Source organism: Vollenhovia emeryi, unplaced genomic scaffold (assembly GCF_000949405.1).
Source record: "Vollenhovia emeryi isolate VEMERY1.0 unplaced genomic scaffold, V.emery_V1.0 DF939262.1, whole genome shotgun sequence".
NCBI classification, from domain to species: Eukaryota; Metazoa; Arthropoda; class Insecta; order Hymenoptera; family Formicidae; genus Vollenhovia; species Vollenhovia emeryi.
In genome coordinates, this window is record NW_011967104.1 from 88,577 (window position 1) to 111,027 (window position 22,451).

At 43.6% G+C, this 22,451-nt stretch overlaps 1 protein-coding gene across 2 annotated transcripts in view; it reads right to left on the reverse strand.

Annotated features, from left to right (window-relative positions):
• LOC105559595 (unconventional myosin-X-like) overlaps window positions 1–22,451 on the reverse strand; it is a 39,636-nt gene continuing 17,185 nt past the window's right edge. The window contains exons 3-16 of one of the 2 annotated variants that reach the window (XM_012008005.1): window positions 16,300–16,552; window positions 14,213–14,547; window positions 13,645–14,127; window positions 12,363–13,269; window positions 11,960–12,212; window positions 11,767–11,802; window positions 10,148–11,201; window positions 8,340–8,929; window positions 8,086–8,275; window positions 6,570–8,007; window positions 6,090–6,364; window positions 5,363–5,812; window positions 3,368–5,005; window positions 1–2,179 (exon numbers count right to left, since the gene is read on the reverse strand). In XM_012008005.1, the coding sequence (XP_011863395.1) occupies window positions 4,766–5,005; window positions 5,363–5,812; window positions 6,090–6,364; window positions 6,570–8,007; window positions 8,086–8,275; window positions 8,340–8,929; window positions 10,148–11,201; window positions 11,767–11,802; window positions 11,960–12,212; window positions 12,363–13,269; window positions 13,645–14,127; window positions 14,213–14,547; window positions 16,300–16,552 (6,504 nt within the window). In that variant the 3' untranslated portion in view covers window positions 1–2,179; window positions 3,368–4,765. The remainder of the gene's footprint in view (window positions 2,180–3,367; window positions 5,006–5,362; window positions 5,813–6,089; window positions 6,365–6,569; window positions 8,008–8,085; window positions 8,276–8,339; window positions 8,930–10,147; window positions 11,202–11,766; window positions 11,803–11,959; window positions 12,213–12,362; window positions 13,270–13,644; window positions 14,128–14,212; window positions 14,548–16,299; window positions 16,553–22,451) is intronic. The other variant, XM_012008006.1, reaches the window with a different exon arrangement.

The following is a 22,451-nucleotide window of genomic DNA, read 5'->3' on the forward strand; positions in this document are numbered from 1 at the left end:
TTCATTGATATATATAATACGTATGTATATTTTTTATATAATATGTAGGCGCAAATGTCTCTTGCACTTACGGCAATGGCGTCACGCGTTGATTCTCCACTCACCTGTTGTACGGCCACTTTAAAACGCGCAACGTTCGCGATCTCATATCTATATATAGTTATATATTTATATACACACAGCGTCATTGTTTCCATATACACACACATATATACACGTTGGATATATATGCATGTCTATATGCATACATATATATATCAATATAACATCGTCAACCAATAACTTATACTTCGCTTGAAGCTACATGTGTGCTGGCAGGCGCCAACACTTAAATAACATGCATGCACGCGCGCATCGTCCTTATAATTAATCACGCTTCCACCCACACACGCACATACACACGAAAACGCAACGCGAAACATTCAGAGTATATCTAAAGGATGTCTGAAATATTAAGATGTCTTGCGGGATTCAACTTCTCAGACATTCAGGCAAGAGTCCGAGAGGGAGTGGATGTCCAAGAGTTGCCTGAAAATTTTAAGAGCCTTTCTCCTTTCAGAAATTTAAACTTTCAGACGTTCTTTGGGCACCCAAGACACCCCTCTACGTTGCCCAAGTGTCTGAAAAATAATTATTCACAGACGTCCCTCAGATGTCTCTTGAGCCTCGCGTTCTCTGAGCACTCCCAGACATACGCAAGCATCACGTATACGCCCAACTCTCTTTTTACGCAGTACAAGAAGAATCATTTGGAAAACCCGTTCGCATGTTGTGTTTTGCATTGAAAACTGTTCACATGACTGAATTTGAAGAGAATAAGGGTGAACGAGCAACGTATGACTGATAATCGAATCTGACGACGACACCCAAGTTGTTAGATCGATAATTGAAAAATATCTAAGTTTGTCTAGGATATTACTCGGTTTTTAACATAATATATTGGCAGACGCGTGTCCGATTAAAAAGTTTTCATTAATTTATTATTAGATATATTAGATTATTAGATAATTAAAATTAACGCCTGTATATAGCGTAAAAAAAAGAGAGTTGGGTGTACCGTATAATAACATGAAACATAGTCTCACTCGGTTTAAACGGCTCTCGAAGACTAAAGACTTCCAAAGTGGATCACAGTCTGTCTCTGCACACGTCGAGGTTCCGCCAAACCTTCAAGTGGAAACGATAACTAACAAAACAACCATCTCCGTCGCGTTTTTATCGCGACAAAACAGTGCTTCTCTACGACGTTCCTGAGAATATTCGGGAATACATTTGCGTTCTTATAAAACCCAACGAGTTCCTCAAATTCTTGAATTATGCACGAGTTCACGTATTACCAAATTAATTCTACTGAAATCATATCTCAAGTACAATAAATTAAACCAACACTTGTTCAACGCGAAATATTAAACTAGAGATCGTCGTTCGTTCTCATCTTTCTCGGTTAATTCTTATCCTTGAAACATACAAGTAAATATTAAAACTTATATAAGTACATCTTTCCTCGCGAATATTATGTGTAAAATTAATAAGATTGCCATCCTTATGTTACTGCGGATTCTGACAAGAAACCACTGAACCAGTGAAGATACTTGCAGAACTTAATACGATGGAACGTTTCTCATGTATTTACACATACGAGCGAATTTCACCTCTCGGATTAAAAAGAAAACTAACTAAAGTCGACTGGACGCAATTTCGTATTTTTTTTTCCGACAAATGCGAGCGCGTTAATCGCGCGGATATACAATGGATACATTTTCTCGCTTATACTGTTTTTACTCCTAATTGATTAACTTTATACGAAGAAAAGTGACGATATTGGTAGGATTGTCTGGAGAATAAAGATCAGTCGATTCGTTTACCATTTGTCGCACAACCAATTTGTTACTCGAGATCTGCACGTTGACTGCGAAAAAGAATGTGATCCCGCGAATTGAAACACACGAGTAAAGTCTGTTAAAATCGTTTACGTCGAAACAACTGAGTTCTAAAGTCAATATCATTACTCGGTTTATGATATTAAAAAGAATCGATAAATTAGAATTAACAGTAAAAAGTTAATGTTCAGTACACTTGTTAAAAGAATCTTAAATCTTAATCGTTGAATCCGCGGCTATTGTGAATCGATATATAGTATCGATCATTTATTGTGTATAATTTATGCAAAAGACACATCGTTAAGGGGATGCTAAAGCCGCTGGAGAACTCGATCAGTGTCGATAAGATAGGAGATCGCGTCAATTATCGACATTTTGATATCTTGCAGCACAATATTACTGTTACATTACTGTGTAATATTTCTATGTAACATATCAGTAATATTAATGTAATATTACATTGCAATATTATAATATTACTGATATATTATGTGATATTATGTGCTATGTGGGTTATTACCCACACAAAAATTTCCAGATAACCTCTTCTGTCAGATAAGAAAGTATTGTATATACATACCATATACAGGGTGAGGAAAAAGTACCGGACCGGTAAAATATCTCGAAAAATATGGGAGATACGGAAAAATGTTTCAGACAAAAGTTGTACGGTTTTAAAAGAGCTATATAATGGTAAAATTAATTTTCGAACGAAATTAATTTTTTATGATTATATGGAGGTCGCCGCCATTTTTTTAATGGAACCCCATCTTGTTTATTATACTATCTTATTCTACTAATTAATATTAACAACTTTTGTCTGAAACATTTTTCCGTATCTCCCATATTTTTCGAGATATTTTACCGGTCCTGTACTTTTTCCTCACCCTGTATATGATCTCGTGTTCACGATGTTAGAATTCGGTCCGAGAAATTTATAGCCAATCGATTTGCAACTTTTACGAAAAAGCAGCAATTTTATTAGCTACACATTGCTCAGACCGAGATTTTAGATCGAATTCTAGAATCGTCGACACCATGGCTTTACCGACAATCTGACAGATGTTTGGCAGTAACATCTCTCGAGAAAGCCTGCAACTATTTTTACACGCCATACTGATCTTTTTTTCGTCTTCTAGAATTGGATTTTTAGACTTGCGGTAATTAGAAGTAATCTTTTTTTCTAGGCTATTAATCTTAGTTCTAATTGCACGATATTGTTCTTATATGTTATCCCTAGATTAGTCTGGTCTCATTTTGTATATATATAGTGTAGAATTTTTGTATCAAGCAAATATTGTCAAGTATGCCAAAAATTAGTAAAATTTGTTTTTTTGGTTTTGATATAAAGTCGACCAGAATAGTGTAGATTTTGCTGCGTACTTTAATTCCGTATAAGAATTTTGCATTTCTATAAAGCCAATTAAAAGATTAGTTCTAAACAAAAATGTCGATAAAACAGACGGGTTTAGCATCCTCCTAAATATGTTATATAAACGTTAATAAATCGGCTTAGAAAACGATCTTCTGGCGGTTATATTCGAGTTTCAGGAAATACAACGGTGGTCGAAAAGTTCTAGGGTATATCCTTCAATTTCACAAAATGCGAATGTTTCAACAGAGCATTTCTTCTCGCGCATGAATTATTTTCATTAAATAATCCGCAATAGATTCCTTTATTGCAAATCTATAATGTGTCGATTATCGAGTGTTGGGCTGCCACTGTATCGTCGCGTTTAAAATCTGTGTTCACAGGAATTAATATAAATATATTAACAGGTAATGCTCAGTCAAACGTTAACTCACGCTCGGAAGATTGCATTTGGTTTTTAGTTTTTCTTTTTTCTTGGTCGCTTCGCATATACTTGCGCGGCTCCTTAATCACTCTTCTTCAGTTGATATTAACTGATATGCCGGAGGGATAAAACACTATCGATCGGAATTAATGTATACGGAATAATTGCTTGAACGCTAAATATCGCCGTATATAGCTCTCGCGTTTATATTTCGTGCTGCAAAAATCCTTTATCAAAAAACGTGGCGGTGGTCGCTCGTAAAAAAGGCAACAATGATAACGGTCACAATAGAAATGGAAAAGTCCTCGGCGACTTTCCCCCTTGCGGTCAATAACTCTTCTAATGGCAGTTATTTATCACTCATCTCCCTAAATCGGCTAAATTCGCGGAGACTAAATCTAGTCTTTGACGTTTTCTCTCGAGCTCTAAGCTAATCCAATAAATAGTGGAAGAAATAAGTATCCCTAAGCTCTAGTGCCATCTTTGCCCGACGATCCATCGTCGCCCCGATAGGCCCGGCCGAAAAAAAGCATAATTAACTTAAGACTTTGTCCCGTATATTCGTATTCCTATCTAATCGTCGCGTTTATTGCTGAACGCGGCTTCTCCGAGCGAGACAAAAGTCTGAACGACATTGGAAAGACACTGAAGATTCGATTGTCTTCCGGGTGTCTCCGTGACGTCTCTTAGGTACTACATTATCCGGAGCTAACATGCGAGGATCATATTCAGGATCAGATAGCCGCGTTTAGCACTAAACACGTGACGCGTTTAAATATAAATCGTTCTTATCGCCACAACCTGATACTAAACGTCGTTCTACGTGTCTTAATCTCGGAGTAAGTCGCTAAGATAGTTACATAGAGGGAACGCTTCATCGCGGTGGACATGACGGTTCGGAAATTAACAATAGCGTGTACATGCGTATTATTCCTTATAAAATAGACACTGCCGCTACTTGGCGTCGTGTGCGTAATCTCGAATTTATGGCACTTGGTAATGGAACGTGCGGTGGCCAACAACGTAAACTCGATAAGTAGCAGGTTGAAAGGAAACTTTAACGCCCGTGAAGGTATCGCCCTAGCCATTCTAACTAGCCTGTGACTGTATCACCGGAGCACCTCTATGTAACATCGAAGCGGGCCGAGACTTTCTTCCGCCGGCCGCGGACGTCGGCATGTTCGCAGGCGGTTGCTGATATTGTTGCTGCTGCTGCTGCTGCTGTTGGGCGGCCAACTGTTGGGCCATCGTCGAGTCCCGCCTCGGTATTTCCGGCGGCGACTGAAGCACCTCCATGTACTCACGGATCAGATTCGCTATCTGATGAGCCTGAGAAGTAAAACGATAACGTTCTGCAATTGTAGAATTCTCGGGGAATTCTTCTCTGCCTGGAGGAAGTCTCAAATTTATCAGGAGTCGAGCAAATTTTCGAAAATATCGCTTTTACTTTCCGAGTATCGCACGCTATATTTTTTAATCTTGTAAATGACGTTTAAAAGTTTTCTCATTTAAATGTCGATACTTAATGTTTATGGCAATTTCTATTTTATATCGTTGCTTTATTGAGTTTGTTGAATTTGTTTGAAGCTGCGAACGAAAACGGAAAGATCGCGCGGGAATTTGTAGTGAGTTTCTCTGCAAGGTCTAAGTAGATATGCCGAATAGAGATCGTTTGGCTCACATTACCTGCGACGTGGTGAGGATGACCTTGCTCTGCTTCTTATCCGTACCGGTAATGATCATGAAGCAATTAACGGCGGGCGTATAACTTAGAATACTGCTATATTCGTAAGTACATAGCGCGTTCCTGGACCGGTGTTCGAGAAGATGTAAGCCCTGCTGGTCGACGGCCAGCCAGAGCACGCGCGGCCAATTCGAGGTGAACGACTGCATCACGTCGAAGATCGTCGCGCGATGCAACGGCCACGACTGGATCAGATTTAGGAAAGCCTTCTTCGCCTCCGGCGGCGTCATTCCGCGCAGGGATTGATGGTGCTGGCGCACACCATCCACGCACAGGCACGGCACCAGTCTCGCAGACAGGCAGTGACTCGATATCGTTCGATAATCGTGTTCCGATATGGTTTCCAGACAATCGCTCAATTCCAACTGCGCTTGCAAAGCCGTCAGCATCATCTGCAAGTGAAATTACTCCCGTGAAACCTTTACAATAGAATACAACAATTGTGCATGCAAGAGGTTACATACTAAATTCTACGAAATAAAGTAAACTAAAAGAGAAAACTAAATATTATACAATATAATGTAAAACAAGAGCATAAAAGATCAGGAACTTGTACTGATTCTTTGAGAACTTTATTTCAATGCACGTCAATATGCAAAATAATTATGCGTGTAAAGAAAAATCAAATAGTTCCATAGCTTGGTAAGCTGTTACAGCCGGGTTACTCACAGCTTCTTTCTCGGTGATGGGAAATCGATCGGCTCGCAAGTCGTGCAGCACTTGATGATACAATAACTCCTTTTCCACAGGATCGTCCAAGTTCATATATTGATCCAAGAACAAATGTTTCTTGAACAGGAAAAAGTGATGCACATGCTTGCGTGTCTGCTGACCCTGTTGCGACGCCGCCCTGTACCGTTCCCACTTGGACATAACGTCGGCTATCTTCTCCTCAGGAATCAGCGATCGCTCGGTCGGCCCCAACACCTCATAAATCGCATAGCCTGACAAAGAGTAAAAGAAGACAGATAAAAATCAATCGAATAAAGACGAATTGAGACAAATTAATCTGCAATATTTTCCCATTTTGTGATTGAAGATATATCAGTATTTAATTAACGAGCGCGTGATATTGTAACTCTGAAAAATTCATCGAAGAAAATGAAATGATAACAAAATGATGTGGGAAGATAAAAACTCCGAGCGTACCCATAGCAGTCTCCTCGAGTCCTATCTTCGTCTTTATGATCTCCATGACGTCCCTGGCGGTCGCAGATGGATGAAACTCGACGGCGTGGTATTGGCCGTCCATGAAGTGGAATCTCGCGTAGATCGGCCGGCGATTGATGGTGCACATAATCTCCTCGCGACTCGGCGGCCACTGCCGCCTGCGAGTGCCCTGAGTCTTGTAAAGGCACTTTTCTGCGAATCTCGCGTACTTGCCCTCCTCGGTGACGTAATCGCTGGCGCATCGTTTCAGATGTGCGATCAAGTACTTGCGTATTGTCTTCTGAGGCGGCAGGATCACGGAACACGCGAGCGAGAGTAATGCCCAGTGTCGCAGGTTGACACGATTATTCGGATCTGGGTGATCGGTGGTTTGCTTGATCAGCTGGAGGTACAACTCGCCCAGTAGGTTTTCCTTTCGTATGCAACGCTCCATTACGGTCTGTATGAGATTCACGTGCTCGTCCTCGACCCTACGCACCGTGTCCCCGTTCTGGCCGAGTCCAGCGTACGTCAGAATCAACTGGAAGATATTTAGAGCGACTTGCTCGTCGGGATCGGGCAGTTTCGACAGGCTCTGCGGTATCTGCTGCCTGCTGAACGCCCAGTAAGCATACGGGAAACCCTTGTAAGTCTCACCGTGATCGGCACTTTCCTGCCGAAGCTTTTCTATCCGGTGCTTCGACAATCTTCTGAGTGTATTCCGGAGGAAACCACCGCCGGAATCCTGCGGTTTCCTGAGGATCTCCGAGTCGACTAGAGTTCGCCGGCAGTTGACCAGATTGTGGTAGAGCCGGATGCGATCCTCGTTAGTGATACACTTGAGCTTCTTCGTGGGCACTTCGTTCTCCGAGATCCAACCCGCTAGCGCCGAGCAGTAGCTGACGATCAGACTGCCTATCTCGTTCTTCTGCGGGGTCTCGAAAACGAAGCACTTGTGCGAACTGTCGGGATTGTGTCGCAGCAGCGAGATTGTGATGAACGAGTCGCTCGGGTCCAGCATGATGCTTTCGACGTCCTGGTAACGATACTCGGACAGAACGAATTTGTCATCTGGCTTGATTAGCATCAGACCGTCGCAATTGATGCCGAGAATCAATTGGTTGCCGTAAGACCAATATCCGCGATAAGTCACGTTGAACATCGTTGTGCCGTAAAGCGGATATTGCATCACGCAGGACAGATACAGGACCTTGGCGGCGAGCTCTTTACGCCCGGCGCCGTATTGTCGATGTGCCTGCGCTATAATCGGCACCCAAACATCATCGCCGCGAGCCCGACTGATTCTGTAGGGCAGGAAGCTGTCCACTTCGCTGTAATAATCCAGTCTGTCGTTATCTTTAGGATCACCGAGGGACACTTGCGCTTGCAATCCTGCCAATTGTAATGCCACTTTCTCGGACACTGGGAAATCATCACACTGAAAGAAATGGATGACCATAAGAATAACGACTCGAACAATTAATTTGTTATAAAGAAGCATCGTGTGTCCTCGTACCTTTACGACATTGTAGACTGCCTGCGCGTATAACATATTAACTTCCACGGGGTCCTGCGAGATCTCTCTTGGATTACGGAATAATCTTCGTTTGAAGACAAAACGATTGTCGCCGCTGCCCAAAGTAGGGTTATTGCCGCGCCGCAGCGTCGAGAATGACGACTGTGCCGTATTCAATTTGCATTGTTTCCTGTAGTTAAAGATACACGATAGTTATTCATTAATTCTACGTAAGTAATTACGTTCGCACTTACATTTCCCACGCGGCGATCACGTCGTACAGATAATCGTGAGCTCGCACATGCTCCTCTCCGTCCGGTCTGCTTTGATAGATGGCCCAACCCTCCAGCGATCGAAGACCCAACTTTTCGCCCAGCTTGGCGACGGCGTCAGCGGCCGTATCGGTCGGATGTACATCGATCGCTTTCGTTCTTCCGTCCAGAAAGAAGAACCTACATACTATAGTGCCCAGTCTTCTCATGGCAGCGATCTCCACCGTGGACGGTGGATGTTGCCTGCAAGACACCTTGGTATTCTTGCAGTTGTCCACGCACCATTGCACGTACTGCCTCAGTTTGCCCTCGAGGGCAAGATTCTTTCTCAGGAAGGAGACGAAGTACTTGTAAAGCAGCTTGCTCGGTTGAAAGGCTACGATTGCCAGGCACAACAATAGCCATACGCGTTCTGCCCACTCGGCGTTGGGATTGTTCGTCGCTTGACGCATGGATTGCACGAAGATTTCGTCCCTCAACTCCTCCCGCTCGATCCCATAAGCGATAATACTCTGAATCGTGGTTATCTCCTGGTCCAGCTTCATCTCGCCGCGAATATACTTGCACAAGTCCTGCGAAAAGATTAAACGTAATTCTGATAAAGTTCTTTAAGGAAAAGAATTTTCTATAGTTTCTACAATGTTCACAATTCTAGTCTCAATAGATAGAAGTTTATGAAATTTGAAATCATGTTAAACTAATTTAGCATAATTTACGTCTGCCACAGTATTTGATATATATTAAAAAAATATATTAGGTGTACAAAAAGTTCTAAGCTCTAGATTTCATACAACCGAAATAATAATTTAAATTTTATATATCATCCCGCTCTTTTGCGGTTTTAAAGCGTTGACATTTGGCCTTCTAAAATGCCATACGGTTTGGCGTTTGATGCACATAATCTCAAAAATTAGTAGTGTTCACGATGGCAATAACAAACGAGCATATTCGATTTTCCATCCACTTCGCGTTTCATCTGAAGAAAAATGCTGCTGAAGCCACTGCAATGATTTGTGCTGCATATGGAGAGAACGCTGTAAGTCATACTACATGTAAAAGATGGTATCAAAAATTTCGCCAAGGAGATTTCAGTCTTGAAGATTTTCTCTGTATCTGGTGAGATTGGAAAGGTGTATTGCATTACGAGTTGTTACAACCGGGTGAAACAATCACGGCAGACCGCTACTAACAACAATTGACCAATTTGAGCGATGCTTTAGAAGAAAAGAGGCCATTTACTGGCCAAGGGAGTCGTAAAGTGATCTTGTTTCATGACACTGCTCGACCACATGTTGCAAAAGCGACTCAGGACTATATCTTTGCGTTAGGCTGGGAACTTCTCCAGCACGCGGCGTATAGCCCAGACATGGCGCCTTCCGATTACTACCTATTCCGGTCGCTGCAGCATCATTTGGCTGATACACATTTTGTGAGATTTGAAGAGATACGAAAATGCATTGATGAGTTTATCGCTTCGAAGCCGGTGAGCTTCTATCGTCAAGGAATTCGCAAGCTACCCGAAAGATGGCAAAAGGTCGTTGATGCAAACGGGGAATATTTCGCTAATTAATATTTTTTTATTTGTTTTTGAATGAAGATTGAATTTTACAAAAAAAGCTCAGAACTTTTTTGTACACCTAATAGAATAAATGAAAAAAACTTTAAGGCTGTCGCGCAGATCGCCGGCTTTAAATGACTCGTGAGTTACATTTCGCTTATAAGTGAAGAATAATTATTCTTTTTTTTTCAGTTTTCTGTAATCTAACGTAGTCTAATTAATGCAGACATACCCTGAATACGGAACAAGCAACATTCACGTTATCGGGATCGTACATATGAATATGCGAGTTCGGGATGCTGGACCCTTTGTAGTACGTGACCATCTCGTACTTGGGAATAAACTCGATGCTCTTGCCGCGCGACTTCCTCGTAAGCGTGGCCATTATGGTGCCCTCCGGCGAACGTTCGTGGCTGTTGAAGTAGTTCTGCGCGAACTCCACGATATCGTGATAGGTCGCCTCGTTCTCCTGCTCCTTCTTGTCCTCGAGCTCTTGCAGTTTGCGCTCCACGCGACACTTGCGCCGCTGCTCGCGCTCCACCGGCAGCTGCTGCGTCGCCTGCGATTGCGGCTGCGGCTGATCGTGGCCGTTCTGCTGCGCCTGGGGTATCGTCTGATGATGGTGGTGGTGATGGTGAGCGTGATGGTGGCCGGAACTCCTGGACTCCGGTCTGGATGGCGGACTACCGGCGATTTCTTTCGTCATTTTGCCGCCCGGCGGAGGCGGCGGTGGCGATCCGCAAGTCTCACCGTTCATCTGGCCCGGACTGCCGCCGTTATGGACGACCGGGCTATCGGGATCGTTTGACTCCCGCGGCAGCACTGACTCGTAAATCGGCTCGCCGTTGTCATCTGACGAATCGCCGTTCACAGTTAATGGTTGCGCCGGGGGTGGCGGCGGTGGTGGCGGTTCCGTGGGTTCCGGGAGACTCGGTTGACCGAGTTTGCCGCTGCTCAAGTTATTCGCGCCTGGCACCCGCTGCTGCTGCGGTGACTGCACTTCCTGCCCGTTGGCAACAGGAGAAGCGACCTTGGACTCATTCGCCTTGGCATTCAATTCCATCTCTTGTTGAATAACGGTCTCCAATTCTACGTCAAGGTCCTCCACCAACTCGTCCATCTGTTCCCCGATTTCTTCGATAATCTGATTGCTCTTAGTTGATTGCACATCGGATAGGAAAGAGAATAGATTGTCCAGGTCCACCGATTGCAAATCCGTAGTAGCCATCTTCGAGTTCATCTGCTCGGCCATCTGCGACAGCGCGTCGATTTCTTCTTGCACCCTCCTGAAAATTGAGAAGAAAATTCAGTTGCGTTACCATTGCCGACTGATGCCTTCTCCAGGAGTGCAGATGTTGGTGCTACGAGCAAAGTAAATTTCGTGTAATGCTGTCGTGTCACGGATATCATCAGACATTCGATGCAATAAAAGTAATAGTCGAAAAATAATGCCTCGAAAAAATCAACGGAAAGTCTAGAATAAATTTCAGCTACGCATCATCTAGAATAATTTAATATCTCTATGTGTGCTAAGCTACGGTAATTTTGTGGTTCTCTCTTCACATATATAAATGTCCAAAAATTATAATATTTCTCGAAGTATCTTAAAGTTTCGTGCTTTACGCCGCTCTTCTATCCAGGTTCTTCAACCTGGCAATTATAAACACGTGATTTTCTATGATGTAGCGTTTAATATTACAATGATGTTTAGTATAAAACCATGCCCGTGTATATCAAACGAGGAAGCGATAACGCTCGCATACGTTTGAGGCACACGCGATGATATTTTGCATGCAACGGGTGCATGCCGTCATATACACGTCACACGATCTCTTCCGTCGTTGGACTTACCCAGATTCCATCTCGGCAATACCATCGTACTGCGCGCTACAAAAGGAACACAAACGGAGACGATTAACGCAATACAATCGAATCGACACGCGTGATTAATCGGTTCCAGCGGTTATCTTACGCGGGGACTATCGTCGCGAACGGGGAATTTATGGAAATTAAGAAATTTTCGAGCGGGGTTGATCTCCCATACCTCTGGCTCTCCTCCAACGCCTTCTTGTCCTCCATCATCCTTCGTTCCTCCTCCAGCCGCTCCCTCTTTCTCATTTCCTCGTCGACTCGTCGCATTTCTCGCAGAGCCGCGGCCACTTCCCTCGCGAACACGCCCCGCAAGTGACTCTGGATCACCACGGCTGCCCGGCGTTTCCTGATGAACATTATTCGCAGCTTCCAACCGCGGTAAGCGTGCTGCACCTTTAGCGTCGCCTCCCTTATACGCTTGTACTCTATTTGGAGAACAAGAACTTTTATGTAATTTCCAACTCAATAAAAATCTGTCATTTATTTCGAATCAGCTGAAAGACTGTAGTACAGCGCAACGAAAGACCACTTTGTCTTCAAGTTCAGGGGGTTTTAAAGAGGAAAAGAGGCCGTACCTTGCCGGTTAACGTATCCTCGCCAAATCTTCTGTATCACTGTAGCGTTGCGCGTTATTATCTGGTTCCTCGAATCTTCCAGAGGCTCGTGCACGTAGCTCCGCAGGAACACCTTCGTGCGGCCAATCTGCCATTCAGTTTGCGGTATACCTCGTCTACCAATCAGACACTTGACCGCCTCCTTCTCGTTGCAGGACCGCAGCGAGGATCGGCCCTTGTCCAGGCAACGGTATCTCGTAACGAAATCGTGGAACGACATGTGTATCGGGAAGCCCTCCTTGCGTATGCGTATGATATCAAGCATACCAAGATACTTGAGCTGGTCCATAACGAGCTTCTCGTCGTAGTTATTAGCCATCTTCTCCATGTTCGGCTTGATGCAGCGCGCGTACCACGGCGTCGTCGCCTGCAGCACGTCTACTAGGGCCTGCAACTGGTGCCGGAACGAGTCGCAGAGAGTAGGCTTGCCCTTGGACGTTCCGCGGGACATGGTGGTGGTCGTGCCACCGGTTGCACGACCGACGGTGCATCCCAGTAGATCCTGATAGACGCTGATCTCCTGCACGAACTCATTCGTGCTCCTGGACATGAAGTCGAAGAACACGTCCTGCTGCACGTCCCGATTCTTGTCGACGAAACCTTCGACGGTATACGTGACGGAGCCGGCGTAGTGCTTGAGCCCGAACTCCTTCTCCCATTTCCGTCGGTCGTCCCCCTTCACGTAGCACGGATGGCTCTCAAATTCAGCGTGCAGGTTCGTTAGGTAAGCTAGATCCGAGCCCTTCGGCATATGGCACTGCTCGGTGAGTAACTTAAGAACACATCGCGGGGGCTTCTCGATCAGCTCCAGGCACATGGTGTTGTCAGTAAACGTGATGTGGGAGTACTGGATCTCCTCTTGGTGATACTGAACATACATTCGATATTCATTCCTTCATTTGTGCTGAATAAACCATTTAACAATAAAACACAAGAAGAAAATTACAGCTTTTTAGGTTCAGAGTCGGACAAAAGATTCGCGAACAAACTAGTTCGAAATAAAAATAGTACACAGTAATAAATTCGAATAGTTCAAGTTAGGACACTGCGGAAAATAACTATAGCAAAAAAACACAGAAAGTAAGCCGGTTTTACTTGTCTCATTTTAGATCTAAAATTACATCCAACATAAACAATTCGAGCTCTTCGAATGTACACTTGGGCCCCAGCGAGCCGAACAAATTTAAGGTTCTAAAAACTCACAGCGATCGCACAACAATTCTAAACACTGGAATAAACTTACGAGTTCCTGCTCCAACGCGAAGACGTAGTGATTGAAAAACTTGTGCAGCTTCTCGTTCGTGTAGTTGATGCAGAGCTGCTCGAAGCTGTTCAGCGTGAAGTTCTCGAATCCGAAGATATCGAGAACCCCGAGGAACCGCGAGATATCCTGGCCCGGGTTCGTGCAGTTGTTGATGTGGTTGATGAGCCAGACGAAGGTACGGGAGTAGAGCGCCTTCGCCATCGCGTGCCTATTCTCCCGCGCCTCCTGCACCTTCAGCGGGATCTCCGTGATGTTACCGCGAACGTTTATCTGTCTTATAAGCACCACTTTGGTGAGATCCTCCACTTGGAGACCCAACAGCGGCGCGACCGTGTCGACGATATCCCTGTCCTCCTTCGACAACTCGCATCTCTCGCCGTCGACATCCTCGAAGCTTAAATTCCCGAGCGACAGGATGGCCGACAGAACCCGGAAGATGCCTTCGCACATTTCCGGCGCGATCTGCACGTAGACGGATAATGATTGACTTGACAATAATAGAAGTAATATGACGCGTGCGAAATTCTCTCTCGCGACGGTAAAATACCTGGAGCACATTGAAGGCGAGCCTGAGAGAGTCGAGCCTTTTGGAGTCGGAAATTCCGTCGATCTTCACGCAGCCGGACTGATTGAGATATTTGTAGTGGCTGGCCGGTCTCAGCTTATATTGCTCCGCGAATTCCTTGTCCCTCGTGCCGGCCTCCACCAGCTGGTAGAACACGTGATAATTGCGCTCACCGGGGCTCTGAAAGGTGATACGGCTCTGCTCCAGCAGGTAGTCCTGGATGATGCATCCCTTGATCATCCACTTGCTGTCGAAGCACACCTGCATGAACTTGCCGAAGCGCGAGCTGTTGTCGTTTCGCACGGTTTTCGCGTTGCCTGTTTTAACGCGAACAAAATTTCCCTCGTTAATTAAACTCTATCGCTCTCTCGCTCTTCCTTTCAACGTCGGGAGAAATTTAACAATCTCGCAAATCAAATCCTTCAAAAATCTTTGAAAGTCTCGCGAGTATTGTGTCTATCGAAAGCGGTTCTCTTTAATCTTGTTTGCAAATTAATGACTCGTAATGCACTTTTAAGGGCAGGTGTATTATTGGAAATAACTCAATTTAAATATGCAGGACAGGAGAGAGGGGGAAACTTTCCCAGATTCATTTGGATGCGAGAGACGGGCTATAAAGACGCGAGAATAAACAATTTACCGAGAAGATGGATTTAAAGAAGGCGTCATTATTTCACGTAGGTGAATGAACGACGCCAGATCCAATCTGTTTTATTCATAAAACCTCTTTGCCTCGTGACCCACTTCGTTTCCCCTCGTCGCCACATTTACCACCTGAGTTGCCGTCGCGCTCGTACCTTCGATTAATGAATCGCGGCTGTTTACTTCTGCACGCATGATTAGGATCTACTCTATCGTCTCCGTTTATCTTCGCTTCGGTCGGGACGCCGATTCTTGTTTAACCGTCTATTATCGTGACGCGGTGTAATTCAATCCTGACGGTGACAAGTTGTTCCTGGAGAGACTTATTTTTGGCCCATCGTTCCTTCTCTGACATTTACTTTCGCGAGTTTTCGATTTAAAAGTGGATTCCTTCACCTCGCGAGATCAATTTTTTATCGGTGCACGGAGAGAATTTCCTCTTAACATTTATCCTAACTCATGTAATCGTAAAACAACGTGGCATTTCGAAGAAGTTTATGCAAGTTTTCTGAAATTTTACCGTAAATTTTACTAGTAAAATTTCAAAAAACTCTCATAAAATTCTTCGAAATATGGATTAGACAGCTGAAATTGGTATTATCGAATTGGATATATCATTGTGACTATCGATGTGTCCACGCGGAGAAATGTTTCTCTTAAAATTTACCCTGAAATCGCGTAATCGTGGGACGGTATTTCGGACAGTTTTATGAGAGTTTTTTAAATTTACTAGTAAAATGTACGGCAAAATTTCAAAAAACTTGCATAAAGTTTTTTGAAATACCGTGTTGTCCCACGATTACACAATTTCAGGGTAAATTTTAGGAGAAACATTTCTCCGCGTGGACACATCGATAGTCACAATGATATGTATATCCAATTCGATAATACCAATTTCAGCTGTCTAATCCAAGTCTAATTCACGATTATAAACGCACTTAACAACGACTAGGTCTGGTATTAATAAAGTAGTAAAAAATACTTTCAAATTAAAGTTAAAAAGACTCGTGACAATGGTAAAGAAAATTAATGTTACGGCGGCGAATGCGAGTCTATAGACTCTTTAACATTAAAAAATACTTTATATCTCGCTAAATTTATTACCAAGACCAAGAACATTATAACGTGATTGCTCTTTATCATAATTATTGACTAAGTTTACCACACTAATCACGCTCGAGTTCCGTCACGATCAAGAGATTATTTCATCGCAGTAATTAAGGGACCGCTGTTGGACCGACTCGATTCGATTAAGAGAGAAAATCCATCAGTGTTCCAATACGGGCCGAGGCAGAGGGTTTTAATTTTATCAGACAGCTTCCCGGCAAAATTGGCACGAGACACAACACAGAAACACGTGGTCTCGAAATTGCAAGCGCGAAGCGGGACCAACTCGGGACCTGGGATGCCGTTAACTGGATAATTACCGAACGCCTCGAGGATGGTGTTGGCCTCGAGGATCTGCTGCTCCACCCACGTGTCGACGTTGCTGGTGACCGAGCAGAGGTACTGCAGGATGAACTTGGTGGTCTCGGTCTTGCCGGCGCCGCTCTCGCCCGATATCACGCAGGACTGATTGCTCACGGTGTCCTGCAGGGACTTGTACGCCGCCTCCGCCAGGGCGAACACGTGCGGCTCCAAGGCGCCCATCTTCTGGCCATGGTATCGATTCACGTACTCCTGCGAAAAGACGAAGAGGACGCCTCTTGTCGGTGAAACGGGTTCCGGCCGTTAACGAGGTGCCGGCGCGCCTCTTTGCCTCGCGACCCCGCGAGAATGGGCGGCCTTAAAAGCCTCGCCCGACTCGCGAGCAACACGAAAAACGAAAAGCGAACCCGGTCTATTCTGCCGGAGAGAGAAAGGGAGCCTCGCGGACAAGAGAAACTGGCGGGACCTCCAAAGAGGACTCGGCAAATCGTTAATTCTCACGTTCAAAGTTTACGGAGATCTTACAGGATAATTTTATGAAGAGAGATACTACGTGAAATGTTCACCCCTTCCGAGGAATACGAGATACGATCTTCCGCGAGTCATGAAACGTCGACATTTAAATACTCTTTACTCAAGCAATTTATTAGAAATTCTTTTCTATTTATATCTCCAGAGATATCCTCTCTGAAGCAGAACTTGCCTGAAAATCTCAAACAGGACTCGCGTTTGGTAGCCATCAAGTAAAAACGGAATCTCTCGAAAGGTGGTGTCGATAAAACATCCTCCACTCCCAGTAAAATCTTCCGAGCACTACCCCCCCGGTTCTCCAGGCGGGAAAGGAATTCTTAGAAGATGCCATTAAGACAACGTCGCACATACATTTTCCGTAAATGTTACACGCGTATACAATATACACGATTAATATTGTTTATACATTGCGATTGCACTTGGCGCGAACTGTAGACGTTCCTGCCAGGGACGTTTTTTTCTTTTTCATATCCCGCCTCCAACGCGAGTAAGGAGGGTGCAGCGCCGGGACCTTCGTGATAGCGTGATAGCGTCGCGATAATCCGACCGCGAGGGGAGTCTGAAAATGCGGACACGGGTGTATCGCGTCGACCCCGGTAACCCGATTAATCGGCGACGACACCCGATAGGCCGCGTGCATCGACGATGGCCGAGTTCCACCCGTGGCCCTCTTCGTTCATCCTTCTCCCCCGGGAGAACGCCGCGTGCACACGTACCCATACACGTGCACAGGCACTGCAAAACGCCGCTCTCGGCCGTTAGTCCCGCGGCCGAAGTAGTGCAACCCAGTTTCGCGCCGGGCCGCCTGCGAGCGTTCAGCCAGCGGCAATGATTACCCGCCCGTTGCAAGCGGGATGAAATGCACCCCCGCCTGGAATTGCCGGGCGGCGATAAGAAGACGCGTAGCGCCGCGACAGAACGAGCCACCGAACCGCTCGATGACGGGAGGACTATTTTCAATACCTCGGGGGGAAAAAAGCCGAGGCGGGGCCTCGACCAAGTATTGCCAGCCGTGGAAATAATATTGCAATTCTCATTCGCCACGGTGCGATTCCTTCAACTCCATTTCCTCGCGAGAAGTCAATCTTGAAAGCCGATAACGTTTCGGAGACCACCGTTAAGTGGGTTAAGCTGTCGCCCTCGCCACAAAAAGAAAACAAACGTACGCAGTATACGTGCACTAGGAGCACAGACTTCTATTATACAGGGTGTCCCAGGATGAAAGATCAATATTCTGGGAGGTGATAGTATCGGTCATTTTAAGCGAAAATGTTCATATGAACATACGTCCCATTCCCCACTGTTTCCGAGATAGAGCTACTTGAATGTCTCGTGTAGTTATTTTTTTCCCCCTGTACGCTTCACCCTTCGTCTAACCTCATAAACGTCTGCGGGAATTTACTCTTGTACGTCTGTTGACTGTTGTCCCGATAACATTGTAGAAATGTTCAAAATGCCTCGCATATTCACAAATATCGAACGAGCAACACGCCATGTTCACACAAGAGTTGAAAAATGCATTGTTGTTAACGGTGGAATTTTTTTAAATTTATTACGCTCCGTAAAAAGATATCACTTGAACAATAAGGGCCACTTTAACCAACTTCGATTAACTTTAATCGACGATTAACTCAATCAGCAGTGTCGCCAACATGAAGGCTTGTTGTGCGTGTTGTTCGATGAAATTATATTAAAATTAAAAGGTAAGTTTAATTGACATATTTATTTATGTAGGCCGATAATTTTATTCAACAAACTCTGAATGTTCGCTGTAAAACGTTCCGATACGGCCCCAGAAAGTAATTTTGGAAGTAAATTATCTCCAGATACATATGTAGAGGATGGGTTGCCCGAGAAAAGCCGCGGCGCGGTCGGAAAGCCTTGAGAAAACAAGCTGGGATATAAAAATAAGTGTGAAAGGACGCGTTCCGGGCGACGCTCCGGAAGTCTCGACACTTCTCGGTGCTTCTTTTTCAAAGAAGCCCACTGCATCCATATACAATAATCCATATATAAATACTTGCCGCGCTGTGCAACATTGTGCTGTTCGCATCTTCGCGTTCCTCTAAACCGCTTAATACTGCAAGTTTTGTCAACTTCTTTTCTAGGATTTAAATATTTAAATATTAAAAGGAGTAAGTCTAGTATCGCGCAAATACTCATAGCGAATTCGGTTGCTTGCACTAATGCGCACTGAGCGCACGCTAAGGCCTGTTTACAGTCAATTTTTATATTTCACTTTGCCTTAAATATATGTTGTTAGCCAAAACATGATCCGTATGGATGCTATGCAAATCATTTTACTGGCTAAGAAATATTTCGAGAGATATTTAAGACGATCCTTAAACATAAGAATTGACTGTAAACAAGTCTTAGTGTTCACTCAGTGCGCACTGGTGCAAACAACCGAATTCGCCATTAGATATGTACGTCAAATGTTCCTATTTTTACTTAAATCTTCATATTCGCTAGCTTCCGACTCATAAGTAACTTGGATATATTAGAGTAATACCAGGTGCATACTAATTTATAATTAGATCCTGGAGCTGGATATAAATTGCTAATTAAAGCCTTGTCACACGGTGATAATTAACTTCGTTAACTAATCCTAGTGGCGCGTAGCAATACCATTAGTAAATAACGCAGCAATTTTTTTTTCTGAATTAAATAACCGATATCTAGAGTTCCACATCTGAAGATCATTTACATCGTTTCATTTAAACGGAATTAAAAAGTATTAAGTGATCAAATAAAGTCACCTTGTTCGCGCTTACAAACTTCCATCCCGACAGCGAGTCCAGAATTAATTCCCATTGTTATAATCAGCGTCGCTTTTTTTAATTAATTCAAGCCACCCGCTGGTGCGCGGCGCCGTCAACACCACCGGTGTCCCGGCGGTGGTGCAAAGGGATGTCGATTCCTCGTTCCATTTCGTTAGTGGGTCACGTCCATCGATCAGTATCGGCTGCGAGGGAATTGAACGCGTGTCGTCGTGCCGCGATAGAAACTTGCGTGACAATTTTTCGTTACGCAAATCGAACAACGGCGGGCGTTAAACCCGGCGAAATACTATCACGGGCGACTGATCAACGTCATCGATTTCCGTTTACCTCGGTAGGGTCGAAGCAACTGTTTGCGCTCTCCCTTCGCGAAGAAGTGTCCGCCACAGATTTGTGATACCTTCGAGACCCGTGTCCGATGCCGGGTGAAGCGGGTCGACCCAATTTTGGCATGCCCAGCCTCGTCGATTACCGCAAGTGTTGATCGCTCATTAACTTGACCACCGTGAGGTTCGGCACGTTCGATCCGACCGGTCCAAATCGAACGTTTACATGGTCATCCGATATCAGGTGTCGTAAAACATTATCGCGTAAAATAAACGCGAGAATTAAAACACTGCGGATAATTTTCAATTTCGATACGAAGCAGGTATTTTTCTATGGAATCTGTTACGGTTGTTGTCTGCTGAACAAACGATAATTCGCATAATCGTATTCCAATCGTGAAATAATTCATCCGATAGTCGATGAAAGCTTCACACAAGTCTTTTGTACTTCCAATGCCATTAATATCGGCAAATATTTGAGCGACTTGATTGCGGGTTTACTGTGTGAAAGTAGCAATCATTTACCTCGACAACAATCCGAGTGTATTTTGCTTGCTTATCGATCAACAGAGCGATATGATACACCTCGCTAATGTACGTGCCCGAAACGAATGTAAGAGCGACATTGAATTATTCCCAGCTTGGAGGCGCACAGACATCCAGCGCAAACTCTAATTAGCAAAAAGAGTTGGTTCAGTCGACTAAAGATGCTGTTACCTTTGCTTATTCTTTTATATGAAAAGAATTATTTCGTTTTCCTCTTTTTTTATATTTCTTTCAATATTGTAAAATGAAATTAAAGTTAATCGAAACGACTAACGTAAAAAAAAAGTGGTTCTGTTTCATGTCTCTTTTTGACAGTTTTGTCAATGTTGTAAAACGAAATTAAACTAAATTAAATTAAATTGACCAGAACAATCTAACGCTGATTCAATGTTTCAAAACGCTATAACGTATATGCGAATTTATGACATCGCTATTTCGCAACAATTAATTCTACAGTAATTAACGATCGCAGCATATTTCTACGTCAATGTTCAGTACGGCGCATTAATTCGGTTCGGATAATAATTAGGGATGGACGAAATTACTTGATTAAGCATAGATGCTTCTCGACAATACGACCCGAAGCGAATTAACCCTTTGAAGCATACATTTTAGTCGACATTTACCAGCTTGATAACTCCAAAACTTATATCTCGACGAAACGATGACCTTTCGATTGGCAGTCGTAATAAATCCGAATACGGCTAACATTTTACATTTTACATCTTTCTTATGTATTGTGTTGCGAGCGCATTTTAACCATTGACTTTTACATTTAAATTATTTTCTTTTACTCTTTTTCTTTTCTATTCATACACTGAGGACGGTCTAAAGAAACGCCGAAACGTCTGTAGTTTTTATGTTTTAATAAACTAAATTTTTACCTTTTTGACACTAACACCTAGTCAAGGCTCTTAGCCCCTCCTACTCATTGATTTTTATTCTTCAGAGCTGTATTCTCTTATTATACATTTTTCTATTGAACCATTGTTTGTGAAACTTTGTATACAAAGGTTTTTGGGGTCGCTGATTACGAATCCGTTATTCACTGTAAATCGTGTATCGCGTAGTACCGCCAAATTCGAGGTACACGTTAAAATAAAAAGTATACATAATTATGAGACCACCAAAATAGGAGGGACAATATTTTTCACGGTACATTAGCACGAGGTACATACATGATATACGAGGTAATAATGAATATATGACGATCAGTTGGAGGTACCGTCTCCAGGTTACTGCTCGAGGTATCTATAAATTCACGGTACATTTTTTAGGAGGTACAAATGGTTCCCGTACCTACCTCCTGAAGTAATACGAGGTACAATTGTACCTCCAAATGCCTGTCTCCATACCAACAAGATAGCTTTTGTTGTTATTTTCCTTCGTCGTACCATACTTACGTAATCGCGTCGGCTAAAGACACGAAGTGTTTCATATCTGTTACATTATGGACGCGTTTTGTAATATACTCGTAGATATTCGAGGCATTTTCGTGGCCAGTGCTAAGAATTAAATTGCGAATGTACATTCGCAAATTACATAATGACCATAATGTAGATCAATCTTCCGTTTTACGTCTATATTGTGGGCATCCACCAACAAGACATGTTTCTGTGATCGGCATTAATAATAAATAATGGACCTCCTCAAAATATGACTCTTAATTTCGAGGTACTATCTTCCCTCCTATTTTGGTGGACCTATATGTACCTTATAATTACGTACGGTATACTTTTTATTTTGACGTGTACCTCCAATTTTTGGCGGTACACGTTTAAGAGTGTATATACAGGGTGATTCAGACCACCCGTACAGCCCCTTTAGTTCGGAAATAGAACATTTTAGAGAAAAATGTTTCAGGCAAAAGTTATACGGTTTTAAAAGGGCTATATAATGAAAAAATAAATTTTCGAAAAAATAAATCTTTTATTGTTATATGGAAGTCGCTATCATTTTTTTAAATGG